This window comes from Elephas maximus, chromosome 1 (genome assembly GCF_024166365.1).
Source record: "Elephas maximus indicus isolate mEleMax1 chromosome 1, mEleMax1 primary haplotype, whole genome shotgun sequence".
Taxonomy (NCBI): domain Eukaryota; kingdom Metazoa; phylum Chordata; class Mammalia; order Proboscidea; family Elephantidae; genus Elephas; species Elephas maximus.
In genome coordinates this window covers 107,562,270-107,578,737 of record NC_064819.1, presented here as the reverse complement: position 1 = coordinate 107,578,737, position 16,468 = coordinate 107,562,270, and the positions used below count along the sequence as shown (strand labels likewise).

General features: G+C 52.8%; 2 protein-coding genes across 4 annotated transcripts in view; both read right to left on the bottom strand.

The window, feature by feature from the left end:
- The window catches only part of CUL9 (cullin 9), a 44,031-nt gene extending 40,797 nt beyond the window's left edge, over positions 1-3,234 (bottom strand). For both annotated transcript variants that reach the window (XM_049892619.1, XM_049892626.1), the window contains exons 1-3: positions 3,134-3,234; positions 793-1,399; positions 89-243 (exon numbers count right to left, since the gene is read on the bottom strand). In XM_049892619.1, coding sequence (XP_049748576.1) covers positions 89-243; positions 793-1,390 — 753 coding nt within the window. In that variant the 5' untranslated portion in view covers positions 1,391-1,399; positions 3,134-3,234. The remainder of the gene's footprint in view (positions 1-88; positions 244-792; positions 1,400-3,133) is intronic.
- Positions 3,235-5,504: 2,270 nt separating this feature from the next.
- On the bottom strand, positions 5,505-13,796 carry SRF (serum response factor). 2 transcript variants are annotated; one of them, XM_049892605.1, is made up of 7 exons: positions 12,918-13,796; positions 10,779-11,045; positions 8,920-9,181; positions 8,230-8,349; positions 7,040-7,231; positions 6,573-6,649; positions 5,505-6,351 (listed from the first exon to the last, which is right to left on the bottom strand). In XM_049892605.1, exons 1-7 carry the CDS (start codon positions 13,440-13,442, stop codon positions 6,256-6,258), a joined length of 1,539 nt encoding a protein of 512 aa, XP_049748562.1. In that variant the 5' UTR covers positions 13,443-13,796; the 3' UTR covers positions 5,505-6,255. The 2 variants fall into 2 exon arrangements, with proteins under 2 accessions (XP_049748562.1, XP_049748552.1); XM_049892595.1 differs by having other exon boundaries at positions 6,258-6,649.
- Between the last annotated feature and the right edge of the window lie 2,672 nt (positions 13,797-16,468).

Sequence of the window (16,468 nt, the reverse complement as noted above, 5' to 3'; positions counted from 1 at the left end):
TGGGGCTGCTGAACAGTCCTGAAACACATTTTCAGAAATGACGCCCTAAGCCTCATACACAGCACTTCCCACACAGCTGCTGGAGTACCTGAGGCAGGTGAATGCCCTCAAAGGCCATGCAGTGTTCTTCAGAAGATGTGGTCTCTGCAAACAGCTCCAGCAAAGTATAGCGGCTGTCAAAGTCCATGTGCTGCTCAATGCCATCTTGCTGGCTCAGCGACAGAAGGACATGAGCCCGGCTCCCTGTAATCCACACCCAATCAGTAACTTCTCCTGCCTCTTCAATACTTTCTCCTTGCTGTCCCTAGACTATCTCTTAGCCCGAGGCTTTCAAACATCTTTATGACTGAGACTCACAGTGATAAATATATTCTACACTGAATCTAGTACAAACATACATACTTATAACTGAAACATTTCAGGCTACAAAACTTACCCTTACTAAGTGCTATGCACTGGTATTGTTTTTTTTAAATGTTGACTATTCCCCACTAGGTTGATTTCACAACCAACTAATAAATCTCAACCCATAGTTTAAAAAAAAAACACCTACCCTATTCTCTTCTTTGCCATTACACTGATAATGGACAGACAAGCCAGGTGCTAGCATTTTATACTGCTCATACAATACCTGTAATAGTCTATTAATCTATGTTTTTCCTCTACATTGAATTGAAATTCAGCAAACACTAGGTTCTCTGTACAGAGTTGGGAACTCTCTCCTTATTTCTGTTCTTACCCCTGTGGCCCCATTCTCTCCAATGCTTTCCTTCTTCTCTGGCTGACTCTTACCAGCGTCGTGGGCTGCCAGAGCCTGCAGCATCTTGCCAGCACTACGACGGATCTGAGGTTCAGGGTTGCACAACATCTGCATGAGCAGGTCCAGGGCGCCTGTCTCCCTAAAGACCCCGGTGAGGGGTCCAATGCTCGCGTAGGCACTGAGAACATGGATGGTGTGCAGCACAGCAGCAGTGAGGCTCGAGGTCCCACCTTCTGCCAGCTGCCTGGCAGCCCTGCGTACCAGCGCCCGCACATCAGCCTCCATCTCTCCCATTGCCACTTCATCCAGGCCTCCTGGGTCTCGAGGAAAGCTTCCTGAACCCCCAGCTGGTTCGTGCTGAGGTCCCTTAGATAGCACCCGCTCGCCTAACAGCATGGGGCAGTTGGCATAGACCTCAGGAGCTGACAGCCACATGAGGATATGCTCTGCCTTCTCTTCAGAGCCCACACCCACTCTGCCCACTTCCCCGCACTTCAGGACACTCCATCGGATCAGGTATTCAGGACACCCATCGTGCCCAGGCCGCTGTCGAAGGAGTTCTTCAGGAAATGCCTGCAGTCGAGGCCCCAAGGGCACCATGAGGTCCCTGGTGCACCGTTCCCCCACCATCCTGACCTCCTGGGACAAGGAAAAAGATAAAAGCAGTATGGGAAAGTGAAAAGGTTACATGGAGGGTGTGGAATCTTGATACAGACAGGTGGTGACTGGTAGGATGCATGGTCGAATTCAGGCATCAAACAGAAAAGGCCAGGAATAGGATGGAATAAATAGCTAAACACACTCTGGGATTTATAAGAGAAGGAACATGGAGTAAGAATAGCAAGGGTATGAAAAGATGGGTTTAAAAAATGGGAGAGGTTACAAGAAAGAGAATGAAAAGAATCATAGGCAAGGTAACAAGAGTGACAGTTAAGCAAGACAATTTGAGCAGAGGAGCAGGGTGGCTGAGGGGTACACATCAGGACTTAGAAGGATGACATGGGTGAGCAGGAGGGACAGCAGCATGTGAGATGGCAGATACTATTAGGATTTCAGGATCAGGGAGGGACAGGACAGGTAGTATAAATGATGGGAAAAAAATGGAATGTGTATAAACGGGTAGGCCACGGCAGATACAGAGAAAGGAGATGGAAAAGGAGGTTGGGATGTGGTTGAATGGGGAACATTTAGGAGTATTGTGAAGGGGGGTAAGAGCCTAAAAGTCAGATAAAATTAGGGGGAAAAAGATCAGGTCCCACCCCACACTTATGCTGTATGTATTGTGAGGGTCTAAGTAAGGTTAAGGTAGATGTAAATGGAGGTGGCAGTAATGGGGCTCAGTAGTAGGGAATGAGGCCAGGAGATAGTGGGGGTATTATTAGAGAGGCAATATAATACAGATGTCAGAGTCAGATAAATGTGACTTTGAATTCTGGGTCTTTGACTTACTAACTGCAAAGCTTTGGGCAACTTACTTAACTTCCTAGCCTCAGTTTCCTCATCTGCAGGACAGTGATAATATTCATACCTACTTTACTAAGCTGTTGTAAAGATCTAATAAGATCACGTATGTAAAGCACTTAGAACAATGTATGACACACGATGAGTGCTCAGTAAACAAACTAATTCTATTATTCTTAGATGGGAGAGGTAGAGACACATCAGATAAAAAAAAATATGAGGTTATTAAATCAGAAGAAGATTATAAACGGGAATGGGGTCGCGGCTATGCTAGTGATCAGGATATGCGTGATATGAAGGGGGTGTAGGGGCAACAGGCAACGGTGAGAATCAAAATGGAAGGTAAAACCAGATGGAGAACAGGTGATCAGGGCAGGGGTCATGCGGGGTTATAGGAATAGAAGATGAGAGTAGAAGAAAAGAGTACAGCAGAGGGGAACTGAAGGGTGTGGACCTAGATGGGGGCAGCGGTCCGGTCAGTATAGGCTGGGAGGTAGCCAATGAAGCGGTGATGGGCTCCTGGTTAGAGCACGGTGGAGAAGTACAACAGTCAGATAGGCCCAAAGGGGCGGGGAGAGGGCCCCCCGCCTAAGGTGGACCTAGACCAGGAGCAACAAATTGAGGTGTGCAGGGGTGCGGCCTGGACTGGTGGATGAGGCCAGCAGGTAGCAAGGTCAGGCCCGAGCTTGCAGGCCAGTGAGGGCGGTGGAGGAAGCCAGTACGGCAGTGGGAAGGGGCCTGGGGGGCGGGGTGAGGATGGGGGGCGCGGTCCGAGGAGGCTGACAGGACCGAGCGTGTCAGAAAGCAAGACCAGACTCCCTTCGTCTGCTCCACGCAGAGTAGGTAAGGGGCCCGAGGGGGGCAAGGGGGGGGCCGGGGAGGGGCCCGGTCGGCACGGAACTGTCCTCTCACCTCCCACCGCCCGGCTTGACCCTCGCTGGAACCCAGCGGCCGGTCCCGCCGTCCAGGCCCCGCCTCCTCAGCAGCTCCCTTCCGGGTCACACCGCGAATGTACGCACGGCCGCGCAGCTACGGGTCCCACCGCGGCCCAAAGCCGAGATTGGGCGAACAGCGCGCGAACTGAGCATGCGTAGTCCTCGCAGCGGCTGCTTAGGGAAGCGGGGCGTGGCGGGGGCGCCGAGTAGGCAGAGCCGGGGGTTGGGGGTCACATTGCTCCTTTCTCCACAGGCTGACTGAGGCAGCTCTTTCCATCCATAGAAAACTTTAAAACCCTCCTCCCCTTAACTGGTCTGCCTTCCTCACCCTCATCTCCCACCATAACATCCCCTAATCTTGAAACCTAGAAACCCAAATCACAGGCCCTTCCCCACACTCCCAGTCCAGGGGTGTCCTCTAATTATTCAGTAGGTCGCGTGCCCATGCGTTTCCCAAATTCAGCAATGCCTTGGGTTAGTTGTGCCACCTTTCCTCTTAAAATTGCTCATCTCCCTGTTGGCCAAAAAAAAAAAAAAAAACAGTGCCGTCGAGTCGATTCTGGCTCATAGCAACCCTGTAAGACAGAGTAGAACTGTTGACCAAGCACCTAGCAAAGCAATGCACGGGGATAAAAGCTCGTGCCCCAAAAATGTTCCTTAAATCGTACAGAGTTCAATAACCCAGACCACCCCTTAGCATTTCTTTTTTCATCAAGCAGCCGGGCTTGCTTCTCAGAGCAGCAATTTTGGGGGGTTTGCTTCACGTTTATACCTCCCTCCCTCCCTCCCTAGTGGAAAAAGAGGCAAAGACCCAACCATCTGTGCACAAAAATGATACATTTATTGAAAGAGTATTTTTTTTTTAATACAAAAGAAAGCTCTGTACATAGGACTGTGACCACGTCCACTATTTCCTGGGTCAGCATCCCAGGCTAAGTAAAAACCACTGACATACACACCCTACATTCACACACACTTTCACTCAAGCACACATACACACACATACCCCAGAGCCACCAAGGAAAGGGAATACCAAGGGTCACTGCACATATAAATGCCACCTCATCCCTGATGCACACGTTCTCACAAGGCCACGCTCACACAACACACATTATAAGCACTTTGCCTGATTCACTCACTGGGTCTGTCTTTTGTGGGAAGGAGAGGAGGAATTCATCAAAGTCTCCTCCCATGGGTGGGGCAGTGGGGAGTGAGTGAGTGGTGGTGGAGTGAAACAAGAGCAGAGCAAAGGGGCCGGGCAGTTACAAACCTGAGTCCCAAGCTCCCCCACTCTCTGGCCCCTGCTTTGCCATGCCCCAGCCTCGTAAGCCACCCATAAGCCCCATCTATCTCTAGGAAAAAAGCCCAGAAAGGTGACTTCCATCTTGGTACCCCAAATTGGGGCAAGACAGCAGTGGGGATTAGAGGTTAGGGGGTTCTCAAACATGTCGGCAAATCATCCCCTTGATAAGTAGGCTGTGTGTAAAATCTTTCCCCACCCCTTCACCTAACCACAGAAGCAGGCTTGTTCCTACTGAAGGCAGTCAAAGGGTTAACAGAACTACCCCAACTGCTGCCATTTCTGAAAAAGCTCTTCTTCTGGATATAGGTGGTGAAGGTAGGCTCTGACACAGGGTAAAAAACCCTCCCCTATGCTGGCCTACCCTCAAGGTCTACCCCAAAGGGAGCAGAGGGGGTGGGGCACGGCCCCTGTACAAATTACATAAATACTGAGGTTACACTTAGAAAAATAAAGTCATTTTCTTCAAGGCTTTTTGTCTTAATTTAAAAAATTACAGTAGCTGCTCACTCCCTGGGAGAGCTGCCCATTTCTGGCTCCCCTGCCTATACTCAGCCCAAGAGCCGCTCCCACTTCTTCTGACCCCTATTCCTGCCTCACACCCCTCCCAGACCCCACCCTGCTCACTGCAACTTGGGCCCCAAGCAGCTGCAGACCTGGGGGAGCACAAGGCTGCAATGCCCATGCATGTGGCACAAATGAAGTCAGTTGCCTCTAACCTGACACCCTCCCTCCCCCACCCCCACATTTGGTCTCCCTCTTTCCTCTCCCTAGCAATACCCTACAGGGCAAAAAGAGGCCCAGAGCTGTGGGTCACCCTCCCCACCCCATTGGGGCATGGCCTGAGGGCCCCTCCCCCGGCTTTTTCCTGGAAACAACCCAGGACCGGGCAATCCCAGAATCTCCCCCACACACTGACGGGCCCCAAGCTCATGGGGTTGCTCTATCCCCAGGGACCCAGCCAGTTCTGGGGAGCCCAAGGGCTCCCCAGGGAAGGGGAGTTTGGGCAGGGAGGGGGACAAGAAAAACGCCATAAAAAAAAGTTAAATATTTTAAAAATATATATTTATAGATTTGTTTTCACTTTGTCTCCTCAAATAAAAAGTTCAAAATCAACTTTAAGCAGCTGGGAGGGGGAGGGGAAGACAAGAGGGAGAAAGGAACATTGGTGGTTCCCTCCATCCCAGGAGCCCCTGGAGGTCCAAGGGGAGAGGCAAGGCAGGGCAGGTGGCCCCAGGAACCTGCCCAGTGCACAGGCCCAGCTACTCAGAAGCTGAAGGGGCACAGGGTGGCGGTAGGAGGAAAGAAGCCTCCCACCTCCCCAGCTGGCTCCCTGAGGGGCAGTGGCAGGGCTCTTTTTACCCAGCCCGTGGCGGACACAATGCTGACTTGGATCAGCAAGGAGGCTAGGGAGAGGGCCCCAACTGCTTCCTCAGGGGAGGACACAGTACCTAGTCCCACAGAAGGCCTGTGTGTGGGCACGGTCCCAATGGGTATAGCTAATACTCATGGCAAACATCGAGCCAAGCTGGCGAGGGGAGCCTGAGCAGGGAGGGTAGCCCCACCATCAATAGAAATGGGAGGTGGAGCGAGGAGGCGAGGGGGAAGGAGGACAGGGTAGAAGGCGGGCAAGCCCATTTCTTTGGCTGGAGTGAGAGGGCTCAGTCCTGTGGCTGCCCACTCCTCCTCCCCGCCTCCCTCTTGCGCCCCGTCAACGTGTGTGTAAAGAAAACGTGAAAAGGCAACAATAAATAAGTGGTGCCATCCCTTGGGCCATCTGTCCAGGGTGGCAGGGCGGATCAGTCACTCTTGGTGCTGTGGGTGGCGTCCAGGTTCACCACCTGTAGCTCGGTGAGGTTGCTGCTGCTCCCGGCCTGCTGCCCTATCACAGCCATCTGAAGGGAAGTGGGCATACGAAGAAGGGAAGAGGCAGGAACTGACCAGCCAGCTCCAGCCCCTACCTGCTTGCTTACATGTCTGCCATAGGCCTGACCAAGAAAATGGACAGGCCTCCTGGCTAGAGGTTTTGGCTTTGATGAATTGGTAATGAGGTCCCCCCAAGGTCAAGATAAAGAAGTGCCTGGCCGGGATGGGGTTGAATAGGGCCCCCACCTACCTGGTGAAGCTGAACAGCAGAAACAGGAATCTGTACTGTCCCAGATGGCGCTGTCAAGAACACCTGGGGGATGCCACCTGCATTGGAAAACCACAGGAGATAGTCATATCACTTACTCAAGAGAAAATTCCAGATATTGGGGTAGTGGTGATAAGTGCACACATGACCAGGTGAGCCTCAGATATATGTGCCCAAGGCTGCCTGTTAGTGTGGGCATCCAAATGTGTTTGATGGTGTATGTGGGTATGAGTGTCCAAGTGGCCTTGAGTGTGTGCACATCCATCCAGGCGTATATGGACATCTGCATGTGTGTGTGTGTGTGAGAGATAGAATATGTGTAGGTGGGCATCTGTTGCGGGGGGGAGCATTTGACTGTGTGTGTGAGTGTGTGTGTGTATGTAAAGCATCTGAGTAGGCGTAAGGGAGGTAACGGCCTTCCTTTCCTCAGCCCCACCCCTCCAACTCACCTTGCTCCTGCACCTGGCTGTGGGACACCTGCATGGTGGATTGTGCCTGGGAAAAGGCATTGAGCACGGTGAGGCTGCCATCAGCCAGGCCCGAGGTGGGTGCGTACATCACCGCATGGGGGCTGGGGTACATCATGTGGCTGCCCACAGTTGTGGGCACAGACGATGTCATGATGGTGGCCGGCAACGTCACTGGCAAATACAGAGGCACATTAGGAAGGTCGGCACTGAAAGTCTCCCTGTTCCGGCCCAGTGATTCTGGGCCTCCAGCACTCTGTTGCCATTCAACAGGTCAGAAGCTAGACAAGACTCTTCTGCTACCTGTCATCCACTAAGGAAAACTTTATTTCTTCTTGAACACAATAGCACCAACCATTCATTGTAACCTATCATATTGTACTATTCAATTGTCTATCTGCTGAATTCTCTATTCGGAAACCCTAGGGTTTGCAGAAAAACAAGTATTACAATGACCCACCTACTCCAGGGAAACCCAGATTCTCCCTTTTATAGGAGCTCCATCATCCCAGTTTTTAATCTGTTTTCATTCCTCTTCCCTCTTTCATCACATGCAGCTAACAAGTTCATCTTTTAAAAAACAACCCCCTGGGAATCTTGTTACAACGCAGATTCAAGTTCAGTAGGTTTGGGTGAGGCTTACGAATCTGCATTTCCATCAAGCTCCCAGGGGATGTGGTGCTAGTCCACAGATCACACTTTGTTTAAGAAAGTTGTAAATAACAAGAATCTTTTTAAAAGTAACTTTATTTTGAGAATGTCCCAGCATTTCTGAAATGACCAGAGATGTTGGAGAGAAATTATGACCACTCAAAACCCGGAACACCCTCCCACATGGAGACAACTGCTTCATAAATCCTTTCTGGTAATTAAGTAAATGTATGCCTTTGGGCAAGTCACCTTTCCTTTCTGGGCCTCAGATTCCTTACTGGAATGAGAAGGGTGGTTTTCAACGGTTCCTAATTTTCTCCTAGAATCCATAGCCGCACTGTAAGGCAGGGTTCAAAACCCAGCCATCCTTACTTGAGTCTCCCAGGAGGATTAGGGCAAAAAAGCCTCAGTTTCTAAGACATCCTCTGTCCTTAGTTAAGGGAGGGCTGCTGCTGAGCACCTGCTGCTAGGCCTCATGGGGGAGGTGGGGCAGGGAAGGTGACAGGGCTCCCGAGCTATACCTGTCCCGCTGGAAGAGGTCTGCGTGAGGTCTGTGCTGCTGTCCCGAGAAGGAGACGCTTGCTGCGGGGCCTGGTGCACCTGAATGGCCTGCACTGGGACTTGCTGGGCCACTGCCCCACCTACAAGACACAGAGACTTACTCATGTTTTGTCCTGCCCACCCCACCACCTGCACTAAGCACCTTTGCACAGCCCCAGACCCACAACCTGGGACCCTGGTCCCCAACTCTAATCACTATCTTTCCTGGGAGCCAGAGAAGCCCTTCATGTCCTGAATCTTACCTACACAGGCTTCCACACTTTGCTCTTGCCCTTCCCTTTTCCTCATACCCCAGGCTTGCCTCCCCGACTTCAGTTGACCCAGGAGCTAGCATTGACCCATCAAGGACATGATGTGTTGTCCACTCATGATAGAGAATGTCTTCTGGCCCTGTGGCAACTGGGACACAGCCATGCTAGCTAGACTAGGCCAGAAAGTATGATTCAAAGTGACTGAAAAGAATAGCAGGGGTTTTCAGTGGGGTGGGACATGCCTGACAACAGGACATAGGAGGCTTCTCTCAGGCTCTGGCCCCAGTTTGCCTTCCTTCTGAGCAGGGAAAGAGGATTTCCTCATGCCAAACCTAACCCCACTCTTAACATGCTCAATTTGCTCCAGGGAGGATGAATCTCTCCCTGCCCCCGACTCACCAGGCATGAGAGTGAAGCTGGTGGGCAGCTGCATGACACCCCCAGAGGAGACGGGGCCGCTGCCTGTACTCTTCAGCACAGTCCCGTTGGCACTGCTGACAGCGCTGGGGCTGACGCTAGCAGACACTGGTGCCAGGTAGTTGGTGATGGGGAAGGAGGGGCCACTGCTGACTTGCATGGTGGTAGAAGTGCTGGGTGCTGTTTGGATGGTAGAGGTGGTACCCGGCAGGTTGGTGACTGTGAACGCCGGCTTCAGTGTATCCTACACTCAGAGTAAAGATGAAGCAATGAGCCTCTACCAGACCCCGCCCTTGCAGAAGCTTTGTATGGCGATTGAGAGCCCAGATTCTGGAGCCAATTTGCCTGAGTTCAAACTCCAGCTCAGCCATTTACCTGCTGACTGACTCACAGCAAGTTACTGAACTACTGTGCTTCAGTCTCCTATATGTAAAAGAGGAGTTATATATACCTCATAGATTTTTGTGAAGATTAAATTAACACATGTAAAGGCCTTAGAACAGAGCCTGACACATAAAAAGGGCCACAACTATTTGCTGCTCTTCCAATGAGAACCATCATCATCATCATAATCCTCTAAGTACTTGGTCCCTGCAGACTGTGGTAATCACAATGGCTAGGGAGTCTGTTCCTAGCTCTGACAGTGGCCATCTGTATGACCCTGGGCAAATCGCTTCCTCTCTCTGAGCCTCAGCTCTCCTATTCTGTAAACATGAGGGGGCTGGGCTAAATGTTTTCTTTAAAAGAGTCCTTCCAGATCTGATTTGCCAAGCTTCTGACAGGGAATCAAAGTTTTTCAGAAAGCTTAGGGTTTGAGAGAGATCTTGGGGGTTTAGCAATGAAGTCCTTTATGCTAAATACTTAAGATTTCAACTACCAAAGGAACTCAGTCATCCAGCAAAATTTCCTAGGAATAAATGAGCTCCACTGCTAAAAAGGTTTCAAAATTATTACAGACGATATGCCACCATGGGAGCGGGGGGCCTAGAGGATGGCAACACCCCCCTCAGGGACTCTTTATTCTTAGAAGGGGAAGGAAAATTCTCTAGAGCTGAAAACTGAGCTGACTGCGGGGCTCAAAGACAGGGAGTAAGGAGTGGGAGAGCAAGGGATGTTTGCTAAGCGGCCGGGCTTGAGGTCCCTGATTGGTGGAGGCGTTGCTAAGGCAAACAGTGCCGCTTCCTCTAATTGGACAGTTAGTTAAGGGCCACCCGGAAGGTGGAGCTTCCCAACACGAATAAGGGAGGAAACCCCACCCCCTCTCCTTACCGGGAAAAGGAAGGGGGAGGCGTTAAGTAGGGCCGGCAGCGCTGCAGCGGGCGAATGCACTCCCTAACGTGCCCAGGCCCGGACATCCTGAGGGGTTAGGCGGCTGACTAGTAAGGTAGTCTCCAGGCCAGCCAGCCAGCCCGCCGATAGTACTGGGTTCCCAGGACCCTGGGACCCTCGAGTGCTCCCTTCCTAGTCCCTGGAGGCCCTGCGTCGGGAGGGCAGGGCTAAGCTACACCCCCGCTCCCCCCGCCCCCCAGCGGGAAGACAGCTGGCGGGAGGAATGCAAGGGCCCTGCCAGGCAGTTGGGTTGCGGGCGGGAGGCCGGCGTGGAGCCGGAGCCGGCCTTATATGGGCACGGAGGCCGCCCGCTTATCTAGGGGGCGGGCCTCGTGTCAGGATGGCGAGGATGAACACCTGTCCCCCAGGATGAGAGGCACTAACACCCACTCCACATCCGCAGGCACCTATCCACCATTCTTCTTGGGTGACGGAGGGAGAGGGACCTCCTCCTTTCTCTGCCCATCAATCCTCTCCTCTTCCCTCCCCTCAGATAGGTGACCCAAACACACCTTGGTCTCCCCACTACTGTCGGACTCGGACACCTGGTAGGTGAGGTCTGTCTCTTCGAAGCCCGTGGCACTCATTCTCTGGTCTGTGGTGGGGTCTGAGCGAGGTGGAGAGTCTGGCGAGTTGAGGCAGGTCTGAATCAGTGCCTTGCCTGTCTCACTGGTGATCATGGGCTGCAGTTTCCGGGTGGCAAAGGTATACACATGGCCTGTCTCACTGGCCACCAGCAACAGCACCTGTGTCCCTGTTAGTGTGGACAGTTCATAGGCCTGCAGTGGGGGGTAAGATGGGCAGGTCAGAAAACTTTTCACTTTCATTCCGACCTGGCTTTAAAAGTAAAAAAGAGAAAAAGACCACAGTGATCTCAAGCCCCAACTCCCGTGACCTTCCTCTCCAGTGACTCTAGGGTCCTATCAGGATATCAGAAGGTGATCTGGGGAGCAGCAAAACTATCCATGCTTCTTTGAGTTATACCACCAAACTGCAGATCCCTGAAGCAAACAGTCACCGCCTGGTGACAGAACATATGACCACAGGTGACCCAGAGGGGTCCAGTTAGCTGCACCCCACCACAGCTTGGTGTTTCAGAGAGATGGCTCCCACTCCCTCCACAGTGTCACAGGAACCAGGATGGGGTCCTGACCACATGGAAAGTCATATAAGATATGAGGGATAAGGGGATACCTAAGCTCCAAACTGTCCCATATGTCTTCCCAGAAATTGCAACAGGCCCTAACCTGTTGCCAGGGCCTTGGTTGTCCTTCTGCCCTGCAATACTGTACTACCCTTTTTTCTTTTTCATGGGGAGGCAGGATAAGTAAGGGAGGAAAAAGCAGTCTTTCCTCCATGAAGCTCCCCACTCAACCTTCTCCACTAATGATTAAGTGACAAGGGACACTGATACAGCAATGTTGGGAGTGATGCGAGGTGGGGACTAGATTAGTACCTACCACCCCAACATGGCGTGGCGTAGCGGTTAAGTGGCTGCTAACCAAAAGGTCAGCTGTCTGAATCCACCAGGCGCTCCTTGGAAACTCTATGAGGCAGTTCTACTCCGTCCTAAAGGATTGCTATGAGTCAGAATCGACTTGAGGGCAAAGCGTTTTACCCCACCGTGAATACACACCGGGGAGCCCTCAAGGATGACCCTACAGATGCCACACTCATTCCCAAGAAAGTTCCACACCCCACCTTGGGAGCAGCTCCGGTTTCTATGTGGTACAGATATAAACACGGCCAAAGCCCCCAAGGTTCTAGTTCCTTAGCTCCCATTTTCTCTGCTTCCATCCCTTCCCATCTTCTACATCCCAAGATGCCTCTTCTCCTCACTCCTTTTCACTGGATAACTGGCTGGCATAGGAGGAATTTCTATGTTTCTCTGCAAACCTCCCTGTTTTTCTCCCAAATTCCATGCACAGATTTTGCCTTGGGCTGAAAACCACATTTGTCCCAAAGGCAGGTGGTTCCACAGCCTGTCCCACTAGAAGGATGCCGGCTTCCAGGGGATGGCAATGGAAGACACATGGTCATTGCAAGGCTTGGTCCCTGCTGCTCACGGCAACACCACTTTTCCCGCCCTATTCCCTTACCTGGGGCCCTTGAGCCCGGATAGGTTCCGCCTGTCTTTCCAGCCAGCACTACTCAGGTGGTGCCCACCTTCCTCCCACACATGCTTGCTCATTGTTGTCATTACAGCTACCCTCCCAGCTCCAGGCTCTTCACCTCCCTACCTTCTCTTCTGCACCCTGCCTTTCCAGCGTTCCCTCGCCCCAGCGCCGGGAGTACAAGACCTACTGACCCCTATGTCTCATCAGATGCCGTACCGGCAGCCTTGCAGCTTCCCATTACCCCTCCTTACCCCTTCACTCGCTAGGGCCCTCTTCCTCTCTGGTGCCCGTCACTCCCACCTCGGCGCCTTTCCCTTCTTCCCCGGACGTTCGCTGCATCTCCCCTCTCCCCACATTTCCCTGACCGCCCCACCCCTTTCGCCCTACTCCGGTAACAGCCATCTCCTCCCACACACCTCCTGCGGATTCGCCGCCTCTCACCTTCGCCTCGACTCTGCCTTCCTCCCGGGCTCCCCCTGCGCGTCCCCACCCCTTCTCGGTCCCCCGTGGCCGGCCAGCCTCCCCGCCTGGTACCTTCTTCATGATGCCTGTCTTCCTCTTGCTGAAGGTCGTGTAGCGCCGCAGCTTGTTGTCGATGAACTCCATCTTGATCTTCACGCGGCCCCGGGTCTTCTTACCCGGCTTGGCCCCGCTCACCGCGCCGCTCACCGGCCCGTAACCCCCGGTGGCCGCCGCCGACGCCTCGGGCCCACCGACCACCACGCCGAGCTCCATCTCACTCAGGCTCCGTTTCAGGCCGCGCCGCTCGGTGCCCAGCTCCTCCTCCTCGCCCGACTCCGAGTCGCCCTCGCTGCCGCTGTAGAGGGCCCCCGCGGTGGGCGCCGGGGCGCTTGCCGCCGCTGCTGCAGCCTCCCGCTCCAGGCGGCCCGGCCCGAGCCCCGCGCCGTTCCCGGGGACCCGGGCCCCGTTAGCCCCGCGAGTCCCGCCGCCGCCACCACCTCCACCGCCCGGCCGTCCCGTCGAGGTCCGGTTCAGGCTGCCTCCCAGGGCCGAGCCCCGGCCCAGCGCCGCCGCGGCCCCAGCTTGGCTCGGTAACATGGCGCTCAATGCAGAAGGGTGGACGGGCAGTCAGCGAGGAATCGGAGCCGCTGCTGCCGCCGCCATCGGCTTCCCGGCTCAACCCCGCGCTCCTGATGCTTCTAGAGCCGCTATCGCTGTAGCTGCCGCCGCAGCGAACCCGGGGCCCCTGCACGCCCGGGCCGACCTGGGCCCTCACTTTCCTGCCCCTGTGGCCCGGGTTGCCCCAGGCCGCGCGCAGCGCCCCCTGTCCGTGTGCTCGGGCGGCGCGCCCGGCGGCCGTCAGCGTCCCCCGGGGGGCAGGGGCTGCTGGCCGCGGCCGAGACGGCGGGTGGAGGGGGCCGCGACCACGCGCTGGCGGCGGAGGGATCCCCCGACCCTTCCCCCCATATAAAGAGATACAATGTTTCCTTTTATGGCGAGGCTGCTCCTTATATGGTGAGCCCCAGCGCCCCCGCCCCATTGGTCCGCGGTTCCGGCACTTCCGCTCCCCATTGGCCCTCAGGAGGCTCTTATTTGCATAGACATACCGAACTCGCTGCTGTCATCTCGCGTCAGACGGCGACTCCCAAAGGGGAGGAGCCGACGCTTCTTAAAGAAACAGAAGAGGAGGTACGGCTCCGCCCCCCCAAGTAGAGAATGGTGGAGAGAATTGGGAGGGACGTGCGGAGAGAAAGCCCGGGAGAGGGCTGGAGCGTTGCCTCGCGAAGGAGAGGGAGCAGACTGGGAGCCGGGGACTGAGAAGGCTGGAACCAAACACTGGGGGAGCCCCTGAGGATATTGTGGGGGTTGCAGTAAATAAGAAAATACAACCCAAATTCTAAGGAAGGAGTGCAGGGATTGGAACACTTCCCCACGCCTTTCTGAGGGAGACAAACTTACTGGCCCAGCGGAGGGGGTTTGGGTTCCCAGCGTCCAGACTTGTCGCGCCCCCGCTGTTCCACTCTAAGCATTCCCCTCCCCCCAACTTTCCTTCCCTTTCCCTCTCTTTTCATGGCGACGACACTTTCCCACCAGGCCTGCTCCCCTGTTCTCATTCATCATCCTCTACACTGGGGTGTCTTTGGCAGACGTACATCTGGAAAGGGCCGGGCGAGACAGTCGCCTTCAGGTTCCCGATGGGGGTAGGGAGGAGAGCTGGAGATCAGTGAAGACTTCCAGCTGCAGGCTGGGCTGGGGGAGGGGGTGATCCCGAGGATAAAGGGCACCCCACAGCCTGTGCAAAGGCCTGAAAGTATTAAAAAAACAAAAACAAAAACAAACCCAAACCCGTTGCTGTACAGTCGCTTCCGACTCATAGAGAAAAAGTACAGCCTGGCGGAAAGTTTAAGCATAACCGCGCGCGCACACTCACACACATCTCTCTAGAAAGCCACACGCACACACACACACACACACACACACATCTCTCTGGAAAGCCACACACACACACACACACACACCCCTTTCTACACACACACACACACCCCTTTCTACACACACACACACACACACACACACACACCCCTTTCTACACACACACACACACACACACACACACACCCTTTCTACACACACACACACCCCTTTCTACACACACACACACACCCCTTTCTCTGGAAAGCCAAGAAAAAGTCCGGAAGAGAAAAAAAAGATTAGAACTGGGACGCTTCGAAGTCCAGGTCCATGGTAAGAAGTCCTGGTCTGGGTCTTATCGCCAAAGCAGTGAAAATAGCTTGGGCTTTTCGCTGTTGCAGAAATTATTTACAAGTAGAATCTTCCTCTACCTAGTCCTATGCCTGGAAACAAGTGACTTGACCTTTCCAAACTCCGTATTCTTAGATGATGGTGCCCATCCTATGAGGTTCGTATGCAGATTACATCAGATAAAGACTAAAGGGTCCCAACCCATGGCCATCGAGTTGATTCTGATTCATAGAGACCCCAGAGAACAGAGTAGAACTGTCCCGTAGGGTTTCCAAGGCTATAATCTTTAAGGAAGCAGACTGCCACATCCTCCTCCCACAGTGGCTGGTGGGTTTAAACAGCTGACCTTTCAGTTAGCAGCTGAGTGCTTAACCACTGCACCACCTGCACCACTAAAGGGTCAGTGAAGAGTAAATAGGAGCTACCTGGGGTGAGGTCACCTCAACCCTGGGATAGATCTCAGTGTTTTTAAGTGGATGGGTGGAAAATGGTGATGATGCCTGCCTTAAAAATTATTGCGGAGATTAATTGTGACCCATTAGTGGTAATGAAATCAATTTAGGTACTGCAACCAGAATTTAAAAGAATAAAAATTAATAGGTATCACAAAACACGAGAATAAGTTTTGTTGCATTGAGTTATATATAGATTGAACCATTTGAAATTGCAGTTTTACAGGCCAAAGGGGTGGAATACTGTCAATTTTATATGCCTCGATGTACGTATGTACTGGATGGCCATGTCAACTACATTTCTTACTGTAATTCACAATCCAAAGATTTTGAGAAATGCCAAAATTATGTTCAAATGATTTGTGAAATAAATATATATATATGTATATATAAAAACTTTACCATATATATATGGAGCCCTGGTGGCAAAGTGGTTAAGAGCTCAGGTTACTAACCAAAGGTCTGCAGTTCGAATCCACCAACTGCTCGTTGGAAACCCTATGGGGCAGTTCTACTCTGCCCTATAGGGTCACTATGAGTTGGAATCGACTCGACAGCTCACAACTACACACACACACACACGTACATATATAAAAAACCAAAACCAAACCCATTGCCGTTGAGGCAATTCTGACTCATAGCGAACCTATATATAGTTTTTTTTCTCCCTAATTTACTCTACACAGCAGGTATTTAAACATATGGCATGTGTTAGCTCAAGAGGAAGAACAGGTCAGATAGAAAAATGGGTTTCAGAAGGGTCTCGGAGACTACAAGTAATGCTTGGGAATGTGTTTTACACAAGCAGCAGTCTTCCTACAACCACAGCCATGAAGTTTCATTCCTGCCTGGCCTCTAAAGATTTTTTCCTATAAGACCACTAGCTTAGACACATGCAGGGTTGACAGA